Below are 23,515 nucleotides of genomic sequence, written 5' to 3' on the forward strand. Positions count from 1 at the left end.
GAGCAACGCAGCCGTGCCGCCTCCATAGAGGCTTCCCAGCCAGAATAAAGGTAAAAAACTCCATTTAAAAATAGAAAACTGAAAAATAGTTCCATTGCCTTTGGCAAGACTACGTCAGCAAAATAGTAGGCATAACAATGCTGCAGCGTGAAGAGGCATTCCCGGGGCAAAAGGGGTTAGGAAGCTGCCTAAAGGCAGCTCTGCCCCCAGGAACGCCCCGGGAATGCCTCTCAGGATGCCAGCCCAGGAACTCCGCCAGTACAAAGCTGGCAGGGAGGCTGCACCGCCGTTCCAGCCCCGCCCTGCTGTGTCACTCTCCAGGGCCAGTGTAAGTACCCCTGCACTGGTGTAAGTTTATCACGGCGCAATGGGGCACTAACGCTAGCGCGGGGTTACACCAGCTACTATGGGCATTAACCCTCCTTCAGGATTTCACAGATAGTGTTGTTTCTAGGATTGTGAGATGGGATTTCTTTTCAAACATGTTACATAAACAGTGTGTGGGGATCCATTACATAGTTTCCTTGATTTATAAGAGAAAAAGGTTGGAGACCTTGATGGATCTGTTCTGGGAGGATCCAGCTTTAGACTGACATTCCTTTTTAAGGAAAGGTGGTGGAATGTGTGGTACAAGAGCAACTCCAAGCATTCCTGAGTGAAACACTCTTCCTCGTTACTTTTCAGTCTGGCTGGTTATAGAATGGAGTCAATTACAAACTATACTATGCCAATAAAGGTATTCGAATTTGAATCGAGTCAATCATAGTACACCTGCTTTACTATCTGTATATACATACGGGAAATAATTTCCTGTTGATTTGCTTAGACTTATTGAAAGTTTTTTACACTGTGGCCCATACCATTCTGCATAGAGACAGGCAGTTACAACGAAAAGGGCCTTCTTGGTTGTGGACCCCCCCCCCCCAGTTACAAAATGCCATTTCCGCAACCATCCACCTGGTACCATTTAAGTTGTCAGTGCTATGTTAGTACATACTTGTTTCATGTTGCATTCTGTTTATTAGTTGCTGGTATATAGTGTGTGTTTTATTTGTTTCAGTATATTTTATGCTACCTGCTTTTAGTGTTTATCAAATTCTGCTTCATCTGCTTATTTTAAGATATTATTAAGATGCGATATTCAATTCCAGTTGCTGTTTTTTAAGATTTCTGCTGATTTTATTTATTTATTTAGATTTTTATCCTGGCTTCAATCCCCAACTGAGGCCTGGCACAGGGTGGCTATATTTGCTGGTTTTTAATTTTAAGTATTTTAACTGAGTATGATACTTTGTTCTGTTGTGACATGTTTTGAGAATGGATTGGCAGACAATTGCAGGATATACACATTTAAAATAAATGAATATGTTCTTACAGAAGGGGCTAGTTAGACCCCATGGATCGCTGCATCTCGACATTGTCACTGATAACAGTTATGCAATACATGGATCGTTACAGCTCTTTAACAGCTATATGAAGCTTATTGGGGGAGGTCATCCAGAGCTTTGGATGCTGATGTAACTTTGTTCCGTATTTTGTGAACAGAGCATCCAAGAGTGGCCATCTCAGACCTCAGCCATTTTTTCTGTAGGCTGAGATTTGGTGGGTAAGAGCAAATTGATTAAAACTGAATCTAGCAAGTGAGTGGTAATGCTAGTGGGGGTACTTCTTGAAGCCTAAAAAAGACTGATATGCCTGGTGTAGATGTAGGGTTGCCAGGTCCCTCTTCATCACCGGTGGGAGGTTTTGGGGGTGAAGCCTGAGGGGTGGGGTTTGGAGAGGGGAGGGACTTCAATGCCTTAGAGTCCAATGGCCAAAGCGACCATTTTTTCCAGGTGAACTGATCTCTTTCGGCTGGAGATCAGTTGTAATAGCAGGAGATCTCCAGCTAGTACGTGGAGGTTGGCAACCCTATGCAGATGGAATAGTTGAATCCTGTCTGGTTGAGTTTGGGTCATAAGGTTTCTTCAGGACTAGGAACACCTTTTGAGAAGCAGGCTATACTTGTGGGTAGAAGTGCATGAAAAGCTGATATGTGGTCTAAGGACTACATGCAAGATGATGAAAGCCCAAAGCCTTTCGTTCTTGGCTTCGTTCTCCATGCGGACATTTCAAGATCTTACATCTCTGTTGGCTCTTTCTACTCCATGTTCATGCCAGATTGTCTTACTCCAGATATTCTAATCTCCCTGATTCCAAACCACCTCTTCAGTTCCTTCCCAGCAGATGCCTGATTTGTAGACAGATGTGGAGGTGTGCCTAGTGAGCTGCCAGCCCTTTCTGAGTCTCCAGACTAGAACTTCAATATGGAGGAGCAGATGTTGAAGCCTCTTAAACCTTCAGTAAGAAGATTAGAACCTCTTGGCTATAAGACTACTCATATAGGGTTGCCAGGTTGCGGCTGGCATCCTCTGGGAGCATTTAGGGGGCAGGGAATGGTGTGCTAGTACCACTTCCAGAGAAAGGCAGAAATGTCATCATGAAATGCTCCAGGATTTTTAAAATTCTGTGGTAAAACCATAGAGACTTTGCACATCCTAGAACACCCCATGACATCACCAGAAGAGACATTAGCATGCTGGCACAATGCCCCATTTCCTCCTGCTGGTGCTTCAGGCTCCAATGATCAACAAACCAGAAAGTCTCCTTCTATAGTGTAAAAGTTGGCAACCCCTGCCCTCATGGCTATCATTATATCTCTCTGAAAGTCAACATAGCAAACTCCATCCTATCCTTCTTATCCTCATATCCCCAAGGAGATTGTTTTAAAGGTTAAAAGATGTCACAATCTTTCCTGGCATCTCTTCCCTTAATTTCTTCCCTTTGTTTATACGTTCCATTTTACTATCATAATTAATTCATCTCTTCTTTGGCATTTACAGCCATCAGATATTGGTAGACTCAGTTATGTCTTTTCTTAATTGACTCTTCCCATAATATACATGCCTAATTCCTCTGGGCTTATACAGAATGAGTAAAGCACCCCTAAATTCCCCCCTCCCCCATAATCTTTCCAAGATCCATTTATTGCTGTATATATATATTGTTTATTAACATTATCCTCTCAGGGGGGTGACTGCAGCATATGAAGCTTATTGTCTGGCTTGCCCTTCCAGCAGGTCAAGGTTCTTTGAGCACAGACAGGGGAGACAAGCAGACAGTAGTCAAGGCAGGCAACAGCAAGCTCCAGTAGAGCTTTGATCCCACAATTACCCAGGCATGACTGAGGATATTTTTGAAGGCGAGTACATACAGCTTTAACCAGGACCAGGATCCTGCAGGTGTTTACAGCTGGACTTAGCACAGCATCTTACAGAACCTCATGGGTAGAGGAGCCAACTGTGTGCTCTGCTGCTGGAGCTGAGCCTCTGCCCAGGCTCCCCATCTCCTCCACTCCAGGGGCTCTGGGGTTGCTCATAGGATCCCTGGTTAAGGGCAGGTTTCACTGTCAGGCTCTCCTGTGGCCCCCATGTCCGGCTTCTGTTCATGAGTCCTTAGGTTTTCTGGTCCTGTGGTCTTGGCGGCTGGCCTGAAGCCTGAGTGTCTGAGGGCCCAGAGACATGGAGTCTTCTGGCTGAAGATCTCCTGCTATTACAACTGATCTCCTGCTGGAGAAAATGGCTGCTTTGGCAATTGGACTCTATGGCATTGAAGTCCCTCCTCTCTCCAAACCATGCTCTCATCAGACCCCGCCCCCAAAATCTCCAGGTATTTCCTAACCCAGAGCTAGCAACCCCATCTGGGATCTTGATCTCTGCAGGGTTAGCCATCATGACCCAGGCCCAACCCTGACACTTACACTGAGTCAAACCATTCATCCATTTAGCTCAGTATTGTCCACAGTGACAAGCAGCAGCTTTATATAAATTCAGGTAGAAAAAGAAAGGGTTTTTTTGGCACCTGCTACTAGAGCTGCCTTAACTGAGGTCATCAGAGTTTAAACCAGAGGCCTGCTGCATGCAGAGCATGTACCACTAAAATGTGGGCCCCCTCCTCACAAAGTAGCCTCAGCAACAGAGAAAAAGGAATATAGTGAGACTGTTGGGCTTATTCTGTAACCAATTACTCAGAATCTCTAGGAAAGAGTAGGTATGGAGTGAGCATAAACACATGGTTAAAAGCTTTTGAACAAATCTGCCAGAACATCCATGGATAAAAAGGTGACAACACCAATTTATCAAGCAGTACCTAAAGCAATGCCTACCCCTCTCTCTCCTACTCAAGTTGTTCAAGTAGTGCAGAGGCAGGTGGGAAGGAGGGAGTGAGCTGGGCCTGAAGTGGCAGCACCCACTGCTCTCTGCTCAGAAGCAGAGCAAGGTAAGAGGGAAGAATGGGGTAGGGGCTTCAGGGCTCGGGCTCTGGTGAAGTGGAGAGATTCCTACTTTTTCTCCTCTTAGCCTCTAGGCTGCCTCCTCCTATCTCTATGGTGTGGCCATCATTTGCAGCCATTTTTTCTCTCACTTCCTGCTCTCTGCAAGTTGGGAGATCAAGTCTTATAGTGGGTAATTACCCATTCTTTGTGGGTAAATGGGAAACCTAGTATTCACCCATGGTTTTCAGGAAAGAATGGCCAGATTGCATTATTAAAAGCATAGCCTGTAGAGATAAATTAAACTATACTTCATGTGTCACATGGACAGCTCATATAGCACATATATAGAATCAGTGCAGGGTCTGTGGCTAGAAATATGTAGCTGGATGCAACCTTTAACAGGGTTCACAAGATGTATTTGGAGAGATGGGGGAGTGCTGCCCCTGGTTTTTGAATTAATAATTACCGGTAGTGTCTTTTAAATCTATTTTAATGTGAGTGGGTGATGATTAAATTCTTCTCTCATTCACATGTTCTTTGTACAATGTGGCCTCCTATGCCACTGTGCCAGGAACTGTAACTCTACCCATCTCAAATCCATTCTAAAGCTAAAACAGAAAGGTTTCTATGAAGTATCTCCATGGCATGATGCAGTGACATCAGTTTCACACATTAAGCTGTTAAGTAATGTTATTATTCAGAGCAAGGTATAGTTTTAAGGCAGTAGCTGGAGCCAGGTGGCAAGAAGACATTATAGATGCTAGCAGGTTGCTTAATGGAAGAGCATTGTAGGACTTTCTGGGTCTCCCCCTTTCTGCCCCCCCATAGCTGTTGGTTTGGTTTGCTTCTATCACTCATCTCCAGCTGTGTTCTAAGCACCTTTTTGTAATGTGCCATGTCTTTAGTTGTGGCATTTGGTAGTCTCATGGCATGGGTTGATTTATCTCAGAACAGGGATGAGGACAGACCAGTAGATGGATGACCTTTCCTCACAATGAGGCGTTAGACTTGGTAGCTTTTGGATCCTTTCCAAAACTGTTTTCACCATTATGCATTAAAAAAAATAGTAAATTCGAATATTCGTTATGTGAGCTATGCACAAAGAGTACTGTCTAGGAACCTGCATGGCCAAATTTGTTCTAGCAACAGCAGAATGTATCTTCTGTTTTGGAATATGGAAACTTCCTCAAACTCTGCAAGCCACTTCGGTGTAGTGTTTACAATTTTAGACTGCAACAGGGGACACCCTTATTCTGCCATAAAATTGACTGGATGACTTTGAGACAGTCACTTTGGGTATGATATACCTCACGTATATCCTGATATACCCTGCTGTGAAGATACATCTCCCTAAGCTGCTTGGAAAATAAAACCATGTTTTTTGCTTAAGTTATGAGCTGCCTTGAGCAGGTTATGCAGAGGCATCATGCAAATTTTATAAATAAATAAATATCTAATCAATAAAGTCAACTGAAGAATACTCGGCTTTCACTTAAGAAAAAATAAGCTTCTAGCTCTCATGTTAGACACAGAATATTTGAAGTGTGGCTTCTGCTGAGTTCTACGAAGGCTCCTAGGGGAATGGAGGAGGAAGGCATGTACCTGAGTTGTACCACTGACAAATTTTGTATTCTGAGCTAAGAAGAAATAAAACTTAAATTTGTTTACAACAGCATTCAATTGGTCAGTACTGAAGAAAGGATGCTTGTCTTATACCATTCTCCTGATCCTCCTTTATCTGCATGATTGAGAGTGGACTGATCTGGGTGTGTATAGTAAACCACGCTGCATTGGAAAGGAAGAATAAAATAAGAGATTTACGTATGTTTGCTGAAGATAGGCCTGGTGATTTTTTTAAAAACATTTTTCCTTACCTTTTTATGGCAGGCAGCATGCTAGCTCTGTGGTTGTGTCTTGGATATGTGTGCCCCTTCTTCCCATCTCTAGCTATGCCAGTCCCTTCTTCCAGCCGCTCTAGGAATATAATGCCTCCTCCACAAATCCATCCAGTCTTCCTTCTCTAGCTTACCCAAAATGGGTTTCTTACTTCCTTTAATGGAGACTTCTAGAAGCCGCCTGGTCAAAAAACAAAGAAGTTGGAGTTCTTTCAGTGCTGTTGCCCTATGAACAGCAGGTCTTCTAATCAAGGTTTGCATATTCTTAACAAGGACGATCATGTGTATTTAGAGGGTTTGAGATTCAGACTGAATGTTATGGTTTTCAAGCCCTTGAAAACTGCTGGGAATTCTTCTTAACCCATATGTGGTTGAATTCTGTGGGGGAACATGATGAGTGGGCTGTCTCTGCTGCCCTTCTGCTCATGTTGGCAGGCAGCAAAGGCTCTGGCAGAGAGGGAAAGGAACAGAGAGATTTTCCCTTCCCTGCTCTCCAACTCATCAAAGTCTACTTAAACCAAACAGGAGGGGAAGTTGGGGTATTCCTTGTCCCTTCCTCCCACATATGAGGACACCAAGGCAGAGAGATGGAACTTCAACATCCCATGCTCTTTAAAAAACCGGACTTACATTTCCCAGGGAAAAGGAAGTGATTTCATGGCAGTCCACCACCCGCTGAAAACTTTGATTCTTAGGATTTTGCTGTGCTGATCCAGAATGCCACTTACTCATTTGGAGCAGGGCTGATCTTCTTATAAAGTTAATTACCAGATTCCCCATTGACTTCAATAACCCATGCCTTGTCTCTGGATAGATTTACACCCAAATCTTCTTACTAATTTATGAGGGCAGTCTGAAATGCAGCCTTGGAATCCTGTGTGGCACAACAGCAAATGTGTAGTGGGAAACCAAGCGACTCCCACACTGTGTCTAAGTTTAAAGGCTGGTGAATATAATACTCATTGCTTTGGGGACTGTAATCGCAGGAGCCAAAGAGCAGAGGTCAGACATCTATCAAACTTGGGATGCTTTTGAAGAATTGTGTCTTGAGACTGGATATATTTTATTCTGTGGCTCGGGCGGAAATTTCTCTTTCTCCCACTGGGTGGTTGATGTTAGTCTCTTGTGTCACCCACACTCTCCATCATTCTTTGTTTTCAAAGTTAAGGTTAAGATTCAGTGTGTGGGTGGCAAAAGACATTGGAATAAAAAAAAACAGAGGTTCAGGTTTAGGGAAAGCAGGGGCATTCTGCTTCTCCTGCTTTGTGTTTCAGACACACATGATTTTTTTTCAGGAGCAGAACACATCTTTTTGGTTATTACAAGGGATAAAAGAGTAGTCACAGATAATGTTTTTAAAAGACACTGCTTTTTCAGTTTTGCAATCCGTGGAGGAAGGCTTTAGAACTCTACTGTGAATCTTGCTCCACACCAATCTCCCACACCCTCAAAACTTGAAGTGGTGACCCTGAATATAAATGGTGATAGTCTGTTAGCCCCAGAACACCGAGAAGTACAGAACAGTTACAACATGCCTCTCCAGTAACCTGGATCCTGGGAGACATCTCTTATTTGAATGATTTTGAAGGATGTCCCTCTGTCCTCTCACTGAACTTGCAAAGTCACTCTGTTTGCCTGTTTCATTACTGCCTCGTTCAGCTATTCAGTATTGTCATTCCAATTATGTATTATGGGAGCGTGCATGATGCTCAGTCCTCCCAATATGCTCAGTTACCATTTTGTGTGAGTACGGCAGTGCACATATCGCAAATTTACGTTGGTTACTGGAGCATACGAGAGAATTTCAGAAGAAAAGCAGCTTGTGTTTTATAGATTACAGCAAAGCTTTTGACTGAGTGGATCATGAAAAGCTATGGCTGGTTCTAAAGGAAATGGGTGTGCCACAGCATCTGATTGGTTTGATGCACAACCTGTACTCTGGACAAGCGGCTACTGTTAGGACAGAATATGGAGAAACAGAATGGTTTCCAATTGGCAAAGGTGTTATACAAGGATGTATTTTAGCTCCCTAATCTATACGTAGAACATATAAGGAAAGTTGGATTAGATTTAGATGAAGGTGGAGTGAAAATTGGGGGGAGTAACACTAACAATTTGAGATATGCCGATGATACTTCATTACTGGCAGAAAATAGCAAAGACTTGAGATGACTACCACTGAAAGTTAAAGGAGAAAATGCAAAAGAAGGACTATGGCTGAACATCAAGAAGACAAAAGTAATGACTACTGAAGAATTACACAACTTTAAAATGGACAATGAGAAAACTGAAATTGTTCAAGACTTTCTATTCCTTGGCTCCATCATCAACCAAAAGGGAGACTGCAGCCAAGAAATCAAGAGATTGAGACTGGGAGGGGCAGCCATGAAGGAGCTAGAAAAGATTCTTAAGTGTAAGGGTGTGTCACTGGCAACCAAGATCAAGTTAATTCATGCCATAGTATTCCCTATTACTATGTATGGGCATGAAAGCTGGACAATGAAGAAAGCTGACAGGAAGAAAGTTGATTCATTTGAAATGTGGTTTTGGAAGAGAGTGTTACGGATACTGTGGACCCCCCCCAAAAAAAAAAAAGTGGGTTCTAGATCAAATCAAGCCTGAACTGTCCCTAGAAGCAAAAATGACTAAACTGAGGCTTTTGTACTTTGGTCACATTATGAGAAGACACGACTCACTGGAAAAGACAATAATGCTAGGAAAAGTTGAAGGCAGTAGGAAAAGAGGAAGACCCAACATGAGATGGATTGATTCTATAAAAGAAAGCACACTTCTCAGTTTGCAAGACCTGAGCAAGGCTGTTAATGGTAGGACATTTTGGAGGGCATTGATTCATAGGGTCGCCATTCATAGGGTCAGAAGCAACTTGATGGCATTTAACACACACAACCATACTTAACATTTTAAAAGTTTAGACTGCTACTAATTAGGTCTTAAGTTGTTTTGGATGATACAACAGAGCCAGCTTGTATTAAAAACCTGCTCTGCTAAGAACAGTCTGCAGCATGTCTGAGGGCTAGAGGCGTGAGGCATGTTCAGGAGCGATCCAAGTTAAATTCTGGGTTGTCTCTCGGTTCAGGTTCCAAGCAGCCGTACCAAAGGCATAATCCAAATGAGGGGACGAGCTCCGGTCTGGGGTCACACAGTCTCAGAGACAGCCAGAGTTCACAGTCAACACAGAGTGGTAGGAACAAGTGGTTCCCGCAGTGAGTCGGCCACAGTAGCCTGCTTAAATAGCCCTGAAGTGGACCAGCTGCTGTGCTTTATCTTGATTCAGCATTCTCTGACTGGTAAAACTTGTTAGCCGGTGGTTTAGGAGTGTCCTTCGCCGAGCTGGTAGTCTGGCACTTCTCCGATCATATAACTGTGCCCTGAGTCTTTTGCGCCTCAGCTCTAGCAGTTCTGGAGAGCTTTCCGGCGGCACCGCCTGAGGCTGTGCTTCTGGCACAGGTAAGTCCCCTGCCCTGGGTGTCTGTAGACATGGGGAGGCCCCTTCTGCCTGTGGTTGTTCAGCATGCTGTGGCTTCTCTGTTCCACTGCCTTCCTCTGCTTCAAGGTTATCTTCATCCGAGGAAGCCTCAGCAGGCTGACTCATGACAGCTTGTACGATCTGTGTAAAATGGGAGTCCCAAAGTTGTGTAGGATCAAAGCACCCCTTTCATGTAATAAAAGATTGCAGTGATGTTGCAGGTCATAGAAGCAGAGCCACGATCCCATTTGCATTTGTGGCTCATTTTATATTGCTTGTGATTGTTTGTGTGAACAGATTTTTTTCAGTGCACACATGGCCAAAATGTATGCTCAAAATTGACCCTCTGACTGCTGCGAGGGACTACATTGGTGGTTTCCAAACTTTTCAAGATATCCCTTTTGGGGAGTCCATGGTTATTCGGACGAAATCCTCATCTCAAGAAATCCCCATTAGTTAGAACAGACATCAGAGTATGAGACTTTGACTGGAGAGACTAATGTTCAAATTTTCACTGAGTTATGAGGCTCCTTGTAGATGACCTTGTGCCTGATCTGGTATAAATACATGTAGCCTGGCTTTCCTGCCTTTGACTAGTGAATAGTACACACATTCTGTATTTTAGGATCCATCTTTCCTGCTGCTTCCAACTTCTCCACAGTACCCAGGCCAGGGTTCAAGTACAGCCCACACTGATATATCCAAAAGCATGCATTTATTCCCATGGGACAGCCCACCCAAGGTGACAACATAAGCCATTTGTTCACATTACAGTTTCTGGAACAGGGGTGCTTTTGGATATGAATGCAAGTTACTCAACAAAAGTTGAATTCCCCAATGTACACAGTTTGGTGGGAGAGAGAAGAGTCAGACAGCGGCAGTGTTAGCTAATGGGCAACCACAGCAAATGTCAAGGCCCCACGTTGGCTCCCCTGACTGACTGCGGGCCCCACTGTCTGACAGATGGGGAAAAGAAGAAGAGCAGGCTCCCACTGATGCTGCTCACACCCACTCCATCCATGGCTTAGGCTGCAGGCCTCACTGCAACAGCCACTTGTGCCTGCCCCATTCAGGGCTCAGGTAGCCAGTTTCCAGCAGTAGCTCACAAGGGGAGGGCTGCCCCTTTCTTGGTCCCGATTGGCATTGTCCCTGATGGAGGGTGGTGGCAGTGATTCTGGAGCCTGGAGGAGAAATGAAGGGAAAAGGTGAAATGTGAATGAGCCATAGTGTAGCCATTTCAGTGAAGGCCAAGTAAAGAATTGAGGGGGATGTTTGACCTAGTGCTAATCCAGCCCTTGTGCTCCTCTATCATTCAAGGACTGATGGTCTCAGTTCTGCTGCAACTGCTCTGTCTTTATGGCAATTGTGAAAGCCTAGTGGATATATCCTCTCCCCCAGCAATCTCAGCAGATGCCAATAGTGGGAGGGGAAGGCATAGTTCTGAAAGTAGTCCCAGCTGCTCCTCTGTTTCCTGCAGGGGATATAGATCTATTACAAACCCAATCCATGAATATTTGCACTGCTGCATTTCCCTATGCTAGCCTAACATAATCAATAAAGTTATTCTCTAAGATGGTGCAAAGCACATTGTGCTGTTCTGTTTTGTGCCGTTGTGTTAGTGTAGTTATTGTCCATCCATGTCCAGCCCAAATCCCTTACATGGAGTCTTATAAACCATCTGCAGTTAATGTTGATAGGAACATTTAGGACTGGAGAGTAAGAGTTTCCTCTGTGCCCGTTTTGTATAATCAAAGTGGCCAATCATCCCTTTGAATTTAGAGCACCTAAGAACTGTGTGAACTCTGTGGACTTCTCGAATTGCATTATGGCACTCCCCATGATCAAACCAAGGTTTATTACCAGTCTGGGAGGCAGGCACTAATCACAGTGATCTTTTAACCATCAGGTGCTCAAAGAGACAGACATTTTTTTACAGAACCACAGATTGCTCTACACATGAAACCTAATTAATGAGTTGATATCTGAGAGTTATGGACCCCTGCTCCAGAGGTAGAGATTGTAGCTAAATTGTAGGCTGATGTTGATCCTCATGTGACTCTTGCAGTGGCAAAATTCCTGTCTATGGCATTTTGTAATAAAAAAGATGTCTCATAATGTAACTATATCATTTATAATTATGTACCTTGTTTTTTTTCCTATCTTTGCTTATGACCAATTGATCTGTGAAGTGAAGAAGTGAAGTATATGCACCTTTCTGAGGCCAGTTATAGTTGTAATGCAGAGGAGTCAGGGACTGGGATTTGCATGTTTAGTCCTGTAGATGTCACCCTTCCTGTGCTTAGAGACCCGACTCTTGTAAAAAGTCTGAGCCAATGGTCTCCTTTTAAATCCAGCTGATTAAAGCATTGCCTCAATAGTAACAGGTAGCCACTGGCAAAAGACATTTCCTTAAAAAAAAAAAAAAAAAGTCCCTTGTCTAGACACCTTGTTAATTTTGTTGCTACCAGAAGTTAAAAATCCTGGCATACTTTCAGAAATCAGCTAATTTTACAAATGCCATGTGTTTCTTCCTTGTTCCAGCACAATGCATGAGATTATTTTTTTTAAAATAACATAAATTAAAATTGGATGCAGGATTCATTGTTGTGTGAGTGCAATTGCATACAATCAGCAATTATTAAACATATGTTTTTTTAAACCCTGAATTTGCAATTCTAGGAGAAGGAAACATGCATGTAGAGGAAACACAAACATTTTTATGCACCAGGGAAGTTCTAAAAGTGAAATGAAATGTGGGCTTACAGAACTTCTCAACAGTTGTCCTAAGGAAAGTACAGAAGAGTGTCAGTCTCTCTCAAATCTCAAGCAGGATATTTAAGCAAAGGCTTATGATTTCATACATAATGCTGTCAAAAACATTCAAAGGGTCTTGAAAATGACATATACCGTATATGCTAAAATCTGTGTATATTGATAGAACTGGGGGTTTCAGATTTAGGTAGCTGCATATTTTTAAAGGGGATTGTTTGCTAATGTGCCTATGACCATTTGCATTTAGCAAACATGGCATCCATAGAATACCTTGAAAAACACTCTGTGTCATTTGGCTTTTTCATTCCAAGCTAAAAAAATTGCTTTTCTTCTCCCAGTGATGATGCACAAAACCCTACTCTGATTACCACAAAGCAAAACAAAAACCACTGGCAGACCACTCTGAGCGGTGTTATCAAAATGCTTAAAATGTTTTTTTTAAATCCCCCAGAGGAGCCTTCATGTTAGCCATAAGTGTTATTGGAGCTATACAGAGATGGGAAAGGGATTACTACTTTTGGCAGGTGTGATGGATAGAGGGTTAAAATGTGTAACTTGGTAACCATCAGCCAATGCCAGCAAGCAGTGGGCAGAGCCTGGAAAGCTGACAGTCTTCTTTTTGGAGGGAGAGAGGAGATCTTGAGCAGTGAGCTCTTTGGAAGGATAGAGTTGAATTGTGTGGTGGTGTGGAGAGACTCTGAGACACACACGGAGTAGTGACAAGGGGAAGATTGTGGCAGTGTGTGATAGCCCTTTCTTCAGTCACTTGGTGGGAGATGGCTTCTGAAACAGGGAGGGATAAAATGCATGGTCGCTTTAGCCACCTTTATTCCCTGTTTCAGCCAGGATCAATTTTTTTCTGAACGCATGCGTTTTCGCCCAACGAGCGTTCAACATGCGTTCGATCCTGGCTGATACAGGGAATAAAAGAGGCTAGAGGGCGAAAAACGCATGGTCGCTTTTATTCCCTGTTTCAGCCAGGATCGAACGCATGCGTTTCGCCGAACATGTGTTCGATCCTGGCTGAGTCCTGGCTGAAACAGGGAATAAAGGAGGCTGAAGCGACCATGTGTTTTCGCCCAAAGCGGCCATGAGAGACTCCTAACTCATATTTTGGGGCAGAGTAATTTGTTTCCACAGGAGGTGGGCAAATCTAAGGAGTGGAAAAGGTTGTGGATGGACCTCCACTCACTGGTATTTTGTGTGTGCTAGTATAGTTTGAGTCCACACCAAGTATTTTGAGTCTGTGAATATTTATGAATAACATCTAAGCTTATTACTGAGTATCTTGAAGAAACTGAACTTTAAACTAAGAACTGTGCCTGAAACCAACTAAGATTTTGAACTGCCTGTAATGATTTAAGCTTTGTGCCTCTCTGAAAGAATCACCAACAATCTAAAAACTTTTTCTGTAAACAATAAACATCTTTTTATTCAACTTTTAAATTCAGCCTTGAACCTTTCTATTTCTACTGGGGGGAAGGTAAGGGTAACTCTCCTCACAAAAGCAAGGGTTGACTGTCTGTGGGGTAGAAAGAATATTAAATACTCCTCTCAGCTACTGGTGACAGGGAGAAATTTGTGAGGGTCCCTAAAGGTGGGGAATCCAGTACAGTATCTCCTTCTTTCCTCCCCTCCCTCACAGCAGGTTCCATAAATTTTGATAGCTAGGACAAGTCCTGAAGTTGCCCCTTCCCATTCCCTGATTCCCACACTGCCTGCATCAACCACCCATACACAGCACAAAAAGACATTTTCCATGACAAACTGAACCTCATCTTTTCTTTTAAACTGGTCATGCCTTTTCACCTAATTTCACGGGCTGATATGTGTGAGATGAGAATAGCAGAGAACACCCATCAGATATGCACAATGAAACTCATCAGATATGCACAATGAAACTCCCTCCCCTGGGGGTTCTCTGATTTAATTTTTAGACTGGGCAAAAGAGGACACCAAGTGCAATGACAATGCAGCAATTGTGCAGGCACAAAGCTGCTTAGCACAGCGCTATGTTTGAGACAGACTTCATTATGGAGCATCATTTATTTATTTAGATATGTGTACCCCATTTGTCTCCCCAGTGGGGACTCACAGTGGCTTATGAGGTTGACTGGCCCACGGTCACCTAGTGAGCTTCAAAGATGGGCGGCGGGGGGGGGGGTTAAAGACCTGACCTGGATCTCCCAGATTGTAGTCTGGCATTTTGACCACTGCATCACACTGGCATCAGTGTAATCTGGTCAAGAGTTTGTGTATTTAAGTGAGTTCAAACACAGTAAGTTTGCCTGGCAATTATGTTTGTGTCAATGTTCTCAGCAATGCCTAGTTTAGCCCAATCCAAAAATTAAATAATATCATTTACTTAAAAAAAAAGGCATTATTCCTCTCTATAGAAGAAGCACTGTGTGCTTCAGGTCATGGTTATTTAGGCTGCTGAATTGACTGACTTGTATAAAGCATGGAATGACTTGAAGTTCATCCCTTGTTCATGTCTGCACAGTAAGATCCATCCTATAAATCACCATACCAGCACTGAATAGATTGTTTTTGCCTACTTCCTGTGCCTGCACAGTCAGTAGTATTTATCTGAGAAGTGATTGCAAGAGCTGATTGCATTATTAGCTGAGTTCATGGGCAGATAGGAAGGCACACAAAACGCTAAGTAGTAAGTCTCAACCCAAAAATCTGAAACTGATCCCCCCCCTTTTTTTTTTTGCTGTTTGCCTTTTGAAAATCAGAAGTGGTGATAGGAACAAATGCAAATAGGGCAGGAAGTGCAGAGAGGTACATGTACAGATTTATTGTATATAGCCAAAGGCTGTTACAATCAAGTAGACAAAGATTAAATCAGGTTCAACAAGAAAACAGTTAAAATCAAGTTACCAAAAAAATTAAATCAGATACAGATATTATCCGGTTTAACTACATTGCTAGCTCAAATTGTCCTGGCCACTAGGGCAAAAAGAGACATATTGTAAGTATCAGCAGGGTAAGTGTCAGACAGGAGAAAAGAAAGCTTCTCCTGATCACTAAAACAGCTAATATTACATAAAAATAAGGCAAGAAATTTAGATCTAGGTTCCCAGTACAGGGAACAATACAACACATAATGGGGGAGGTCCTCAAGTTCTGAAGATCCATTTATGAGAGACTGCTGGGATTTTAGCATAGCATCCGGCTAACATGGCTGTTGGCATGGTCTGAAATCTGATTGATGTAAAAGCAACTCTGAGCTTGAAAGTAGAAATATTGGATAAATAGGAGGTCTTTCATGGTTCCTATTAAACATCTTAAATCAAGGCAAAAATTTAGACTGGGAGATCATCTGATGAGAAAGTCAAATTGTGAGAAAAGTGTAATTGCACAAATCTGATTAATTTAAATTTGCTCAGACGTATCTGAGTATACATTACCATGCATAGCAGTGAATTTGCCATTTTGCAGCACATATTATGTCTTCCTGTTCTTTTCATGGCATATTTCATCAGTTTCAAAGATTAGCACACAAAGATTATTAGGAGGTTTAATTGGGGGAAAAACAACCATTTTGTACTAGAACTAGTGCTGAACAAGATACAGCAATTGATTGTTTTTGAGCGCTTTGATGTTTCAAGAAAAGGAAACTGTAGATCAGTGTTATATCAATTGTGAAAAATATTGAAAGGTAAAAATACATGTCATGGAATACTATATTATAAATGTATTTTATGAGTTCCTTATTGAGGGAGCATTGGGGAGGGGCTGTGGCTCAGTGGTAGAGCATTTGCCTGGCATGCAGAAGGTCCCAGGTTCAATCCCTGGTATCTCCAGTTAAAGGGACTAGGCAAGGAGGTGATGTGAAAGACCTCTGCCTGAGACCCTGGAGAGCCGCTGCCAGTCTGAGTAGACAGTACTGACTTTGATGGAGTAAGGGTCTGATTCAGTATAAGGCAGCTTCATGTGTTCATGTGTTCATATGTACATCAAAGTTCCCTGTGACACAGAAATAAAAGATTAAAGAACTGGCTGGTATTTTGTAGGGTGAATCAGGTTTAAACTAAAAAAAACATGTAGGATGAAAGTAGGGTTGCCAACTCTGAATCAGGAAATTCCTGGAGATTTTGGGGGATGGAACCTGGGGAGAGTGGGGTTTGGGGAGGGGAGGGACCTAACTGGGGTATAATGCCATACAGTCCACCCTCCAAAGCAGCCATTTTCTCCAAGGGAACTGATCTCTATTGTCTGGAGATCAGTTGTAATAGTGGGAGCTCTCCAGTGTGCCTTCCCACTCATGCTAGCTGGCTTATTTTTGTCCTGGGCTATATCAGCAATGCTGGAGACAAGAGCCAGCTGGCAGGTTTGGGTGGGCTGTTTCCCCCTTCTTCTGTTCAGGCCAGCAGGCCTTTTCTGGTGCTGGACCCGGGCCCCCACAAAGGGTTGCCAGGTCCCTCTTCGCCACTGGCAGGAGGTTTTGGGGGCAGAGCCTGAGGAAGGCAGGGTTTGGGGAAGGGAGGGACTTCAATACCATGGAGTCCAATTGTCAAAGCAGCTATTTTCTCCAGGTGAACTGATCTCTATCGGCTGGAGATCAGTTGTAATAGCAGGATATTTCCTGCTAGAACCTAGAGGTCGGCAAACCTAGACCCCCACCCTAGGATGAACATGTGGGAAGGGAGGATAATGACCAAGCCCTGGGGCAGCTTACATTCAGTAGTGAAGATCCATGTTCTATGGCTGCTCTGTCTGCTGAAGCAATTTTTTTTTTTTCATCTGCGGAGCCAGTCAAAATTCTCCTGGCCCATCTAAAGCCCTGCTGAGCACAAGCTACTCCTGGCTCCACCGGCTTCCTGAAAATGCTTGGTGGGCTCCAGAAAAGATATCTTTGGGTGGCCTGGCACCCACAGGTTACATGTTGGGGTCCCCTGCACTATATAGCAATATAATATTGCTGTTATGCTCGCTTGCTGAGTAAGCATCAAAACACCAGCAGTCAAGGAAAGCATCCAACTCCATGAACAAGAAAACAAAGCACACATTTCTTCTCCCCCTCTCAGCAGAATATAGTCGTAGCAAAAGAAGGACTCTTGCCCAACCAGAAAGGAACTATTTCTTATGTGGAAAATAAAAACAGCAGTGACACAGTTAACCTATGTCAGGCAATTTCCATCCACTAAACCCAGGTACCAGTATATGAGCTGTTGGCTGGAACCAGGGGCTCTGTTGCCCTTCTGAGTTCCTGATTGCTCAGTGGGTTACAAATGTCTCCACTAACAAGGACCACAAAATCTTGACTGCTCCTCCAGTGTTTCTTCAACTAGCGTTCCCAGCTCCAGGTTGGGAAATTCCTGGAGATTTTGGGAATGAAGTCTGGGGAGGGTGACTACATGGAGGCAGGCAACCCTATTCTTCATGGACAAAAACTACCTCCCCTCACAGAGGGCGAAAATGCATGGTCATTTTAAATATTTTGAGTACAGAACTCCATGGCTATGATGAACATGGAGCTCTATGCATACAGGCATGACCACATTCTTTTTAGCATCCCATGCACACAGTGGAGAGGCATGCATCATGTAGCTGTAGCCTCCTTTATTCCCTGTATCAGCCAGGATTTAGCCAGGATCAAACGCACGTTTGGCGAAACGCATGCGTTCGATCCTGGCTGAATCTTGGCTGAAACAGGGAATAAGGGAAGCTAAAGCGACCATGCGTTTTCGCCCAGAGAGTCTTTCCTTCCCCTGGATCTTTAATTGGAAAAAAGGTTTCCCATCTGAGTCTACATAGTAAGAGGCTTGCCTACAGACTGTGGTGATGCAGTTTGGATGCCTGTCCACAGAGGGGCATGTTCAGAGTTGACAGGTCTCCTGCTATGGTGGAAGACCTCCCACCGGCAACTGTCTCTTCCTGCTGCTGCTTGGAGCAGCAGTGGGAGAAAAATAAACCGAAAATTGGCATCAGGCCAATAATGTGACATCACTGTGGTGCTTTGACAGTTCTGTTCCTTTTATCCAGGGCTTTAGTCCACTCCAGGACTTGGTGTGAGCAGGAACAGGGGGGAAAGGAAGTTATTTTCATTGCAGCTCCGTACAGAGAAAGCCCTGGACTTATTAAACTGTGCTCCTGTTTGAAACTAGGCTACCTCCTTATGTTGATGCCTAGCATTAAGAACTCAACGGTCACTCCAGGGGAAAACCCAGAATTGATGCCCGTCTCTCTAGGAATCACCAGAAACTCTATGGTTTTCCTTGGAAGTGACATCACGCCAATAGTGCCCCCATGTGCCCCCCAACTTCTGCCAGTTGCCAGGCAACCCAAGGCATGGCCCAAGCAACAAGTAAAAGTTTTCCTCCCTTTAAAAAGCCTGCATGTGTTATGATCTGAATGGACTTGCACATAGGCTATTTGTTTGTTGTAAATTACAGATGGGGTTGCCAACCTCCAGGTACTAGCTGGAGATCTCCCGCTATTACAACTGATCTCCAGCTGATAGTGATCAGTTTACCTGGAGAAAATGGCCGCTTTGGCCATTGGACTCTCTGGCATTGAAGTCCCTCCCCTCCTCAAACCCTGCCCTCCTCAGGCTCCGCCCCCAAAACCTCCTGCTGGTGGTGAAGAGGGACCTGGCAACCCCAATTACAGACCAGATTGGGACAAAGGAGGAGGCTGACAGGTTGCCACCCCTGGCCTAGTATTAGATTTGGAGGAATGCCAGAAGGGACTGAGGGCATCTGAAGTTGGTGGAGCAGTGGTCTATTTGCCGTAATGTGTCAGCCCCACTGGCTGGTTTTAGCCCTTCATAGCCCCAAATGCCTTGGATCAAATGTACTAGATGTCTCTATATGACAGGGCCTCTTGGGTTGCAACACCAAGATTTTTGAAATGCTGGCCTCCAAGAGCCTTGTCTGATGTCTCTTTGGCATCTGTTAGGGAGGCTGCCAAAACATATTTATTTCAACCAGCCTTCTGTTCTGCTCGCCTTAAGATTAGTTTGCTGGCTCAGTGAGGTTTTATTGAGTTTGATTTTCTGCAGCCTGTTACCATGTTATTTTATTTTAGTGTTTTAGTAGTGTTTTGCAATGATGGTTTTATATATTGTAAAGTACCTGCGGTATATGTTTGTACCAGAAGTCATGGTAGCAGCAGTTAAATAAATAAATAAAATACAGGATGCATAATGTAAGAGTCATTTTAAATATTTTGAGTACAGAACTCCATGGCTATGATGAACATGCAGCTCTATGCATATAGGCATGACCACATTCTTTTTAGCATCCCATGCACACAGTGGAGAGGCATGCATCATGTAGCTCTGTATCTCAGAGCCCCTGTGTATACCTTGGATAACTGCAGAGGAAATAATCCAGCAAACAGGAAAGCCTGTTAAGCCCTGTTGCTTGCCATGAGAAATAAATGTTTGCATCTGCTCTGGATGGGGCCAAAAACTCTCTGGTAGATTGCTTCCCTAACAAATAAACCAAAGCCAAGAGGGGGAAATATCATTACTTTCTGCAGGGGTAGTGTTCCCAGTTTATATGATTTACATGTTGCGACGTGCTAGCCGTCAATGCTTCTTCATAAGAAAAACACATTGTGAAATATCTCCCTGGAGACAGCTTCTGTCTCTGAAGTGGTTAAACTCTGAGTTGCTTCTTTACGACATCTTTGAAGGATTCCAGGGATCACGGAAATAAGCCAATGCTCAGCCTTCTTAATCTGTCAGACAAGCTAGCTTTGAAGGGGGGGTGCATTTCAAATGAGAAACTATTTCATGCCTTTTTGGAGATTAGTCTATGTGGAGAGTTTGTTAGAGTCTTTGGCAGAGAGCATCCGTTGGAATGACTGCTGTTGTTTTGAGATGCTGGCTTCTCTGCATTTAAAATTGTAAACTCGAGTCCTAGAACTTCAATTACCACAGTTTATGTTACTTATGATTTGTTCCTTCCTCTCTTTGCTGATAGAACACCTACACTAATGCAGACAAGCTACTGGAAGCTGCAGAGCAGTTGGCTCAGACTGGGGAGTGTGACCCTGAAGAGATCTACAAAGCAGCACGGCATCTTGAAGTGCGGATTCAGGACTTTGTCAGAAGAGTAGAACAGAGAAAACTCCTTTTAGACATGTCTGTCTCCTTCCACACTCATACCAAAGAGGTAAGATGTTTGTGGTGCAGTGGCACTTTGGTTAACACGGAGTCTCTTGTCACAAAGTGTGCAACATGCATAACCGTTTTATGTTGCCAAAGGTATTTAACTGAATGTGAAATATACAACGTAAAAACTCTGAAGACAAAAACAACCTGTGTGTTATGTCTTTTAGACAGCAAATGCCAAATATCCTTTTTTTTTTAAAAAAAAAATTTATTATGCCAAACTGTATCCTCATTTAATCTGTTTGTCCTTAGAGTGAAGCAGAGTATAATTGTAAGATTGTGCAGGTTGTACAGAAATCAGAACAGCAAGGTGCATTGAGTTCATAATAATTAAATAGGTAAAATATGGTATTAATAGTTATAGATTGTATCTGAGTGCTTTAAAAGACTATCGATCAAATGGGGTAATGGTCTGTGATTAATGTTCTTTTGAAGACTTTCATTTTAATAAAACATCAGTTAATTTTACCATGTCTAATCAATGTTCCTAAAACAAAAATCAACTTATAACTGCAGTCGGTATTAACTTCTGGGCTGTTCCATGTGTGTCCAAATTCTATGCCTCTGCATGGCTTTCAGTGACACGCAGTGGTAGCCTAAACACTTACACCCTTCAAAGTCTATTGAAGTCAATTGACTTGGAAGGGTGTAAATCTGTTCAGGATTTTACTGTCAATTAGGACCAGACTATATACTGTTCTACTCTAAGTGAAAAACTTTCAAAGATAAGGTACTCTCACAGGAGAGGTAAAGAGGGCAGGGTGTTGAGATTGGTGGCCCCTGGGGTTGTAACTAAAGCATACGTCACATTTTTCCCCCTTTTGACTATTGGCTACTCAGCAGCGTGTGCCTTTAGAAGATAAATTTTACTCTGAGGAAGAAGGACTAAGCTGAATCACAGTTTTTCATGTGTGGTAGCATCAGTGTGCCACAGCACACTTGATCCATAAAGAAAGCTACAGAAGCTGAAGGCTTTGCCAGTATTAGATGAATTATGTACTACAAACAAGTAATTTGTAATAAGATTCTGCAGAGTTAGGGGAGCCTGAGCAAACAAATGACTTTTGTCATAGATAAACTAATTTAAAGGAGATGGTCTGCTATGCATACTTCTTTCCCTCGGAGCCTTGCAAAGCGTGAAGGACTTTTAGCTGGGGATAAAGCATGGTGGAAAATATGCATTCATGTAATTAATCAAGTATTTCTGTGTTTTGGCTTTGAAGAGCCTGCCCATGCGCTCGGATTACCAGGTACTTAATAACCCTTGCAGTGTGGAAGATATACCACAGAACAAGATTTGTTTATGGTAGACCCCCTGCAATTTAAATGTATGTTGAAGTATGCATTTGTTCTCATAATTGTTCTTTGGAGATGTCTTGTCCATCTGATATTCTAACAGGGACGTGTCTCCTCTGAGGTGCTCCCCGCTCCTGGTAAGGATTTTGTACGGATCACAGTGATAAGTAAGATACTAGATAGGTAGGGCATAACAGTTTAGAGATTGAAAACAAACTCAAGCAGGAAAAAATAATTTAATAGACAATACAGCCATGTCAGAGGAGTGAAATGAAAATTACTCCCACTCTTAGGATCCTTAGGATCTTTCTTTGGGGCAGAGAAATCAATGCGTTTGCTCAGGAATGTGCTGTTCCCTGAAAAGTCGGGGCATCTGTGCCCAGCATATTGGATAAACTAGCACACAGTCAATGCATGCCTAAATAACTGAGTTCCAAAGGATATGTTGCAGGCAGAAGATTCTGCTCTTCTCCATCCCTGTGCTTTGCCCTGTATGATGAGGACTTTGTTTCTGATACCAGTTGCGCTGCTCACAAGCCCAAGTTGTATCAGTGCCCAAGTAGTCCTAACTCCTGTCTCACCATGTCACTCATAGTTGCAAAATGCATTTTCATGTTCAGGGAATTTCTTACTGTTTCTAGCAATACAGGTTTGTCACTGACAACAGCAGTTTAGTGTCCAGTTCTCCCCTCCCCTTGGCCCCAGTAATATCTAGTATAGTGTCCTAATGTAATTATGTATGTGTTTCAACGTAACCAGTTGCTACTGGGCCTGTGAAAATGCACAGCTTGATGACAACAAACCATGGAATATATTGTACTAGACTTTACAAAGAGGAAGGAGAGAACACAACATAGTAGCATGTTTCTTGTTGTACTTAGTTTTGCCCCAAGTGTTTATAGTGGCATAGACTGCTCTTTTTGTATGCTTGGCATAAAATAAGGTCTCCTGTGCAATGTTTAGATCAGGTTTGTTAAATTTGAGGTCATATGAAGCTAGCTGCATATTGTGGTCTTCCAGGCACCTAATAAAACCATCTGTTTGTGCAGTTAATGTCTGATAATTTAGTTATCTTGTCCTTGTGCCTGAGAAAGAAGTATGTCTGTCTGAAAAGTCTCCATATTTTCTTACCAATAAAATTTGGTGAAAGAAAAAACTTTTCCAATTTTATCTCTGTAAGGAATAGGATATAAATAATTCAAATTTTGACTAATTATCAGCTACTAACTTGTGACATTTGGAGACTGAACAAATAAAATGAATGAAGTTACTGAACTCCTCGTGAATAATAAACAACTTTAGTCCTCTGTTGAGCCTAGATCAGCTTTGCTCCATGGCAAAGATTTACTCTGATGATGTGGGGAGGGGGGGAATAATTACTGCAGTTTATCGGAGCCCATTAATTTCAGTAGGTGCCTCTTCAGTTCCTATAAAAAGAGAGGGGTTATGCAGTGTTTCATTATTCTCTCCCTTCATACCATTAATAATCTTTATGTCTGTGTCTTCACTTTGGCCTTAAATTTGGCTGTTCCCATCATGTTGATTATTTTCTCTAGGTGGGATGCTTGGTAAATTAAAATGTTGATGGAGATTATGAAACAAAGATAGCTGCACAGTACAGT

General features: G+C 42.9%; 1 protein-coding gene across 5 annotated transcripts in view; it reads left to right on the top strand.

Moving 5' to 3' along the window:
• Positions 1-23,515, top strand: part of KALRN (kalirin RhoGEF kinase) — a 381,465-nt gene that overhangs the window by 112,174 nt on the left and 245,776 nt on the right. For all 5 annotated transcript variants that reach the window (XM_056861631.1, XM_056861626.1, XM_056861625.1 and 2 more), the window contains exon 9: positions 20,407-20,598. In XM_056861631.1, coding sequence (XP_056717609.1) covers positions 20,407-20,598 — 192 coding nt within the window. The remainder of the gene's footprint in view (positions 1-20,406; positions 20,599-23,515) is intronic.

The sequence above is a fragment of the Euleptes europaea genome, chromosome 15 (assembly GCF_029931775.1).
Source record: "Euleptes europaea isolate rEulEur1 chromosome 15, rEulEur1.hap1, whole genome shotgun sequence".
NCBI classification, from domain to species: Eukaryota; Metazoa; Chordata; class Lepidosauria; order Squamata; family Sphaerodactylidae; genus Euleptes; species Euleptes europaea.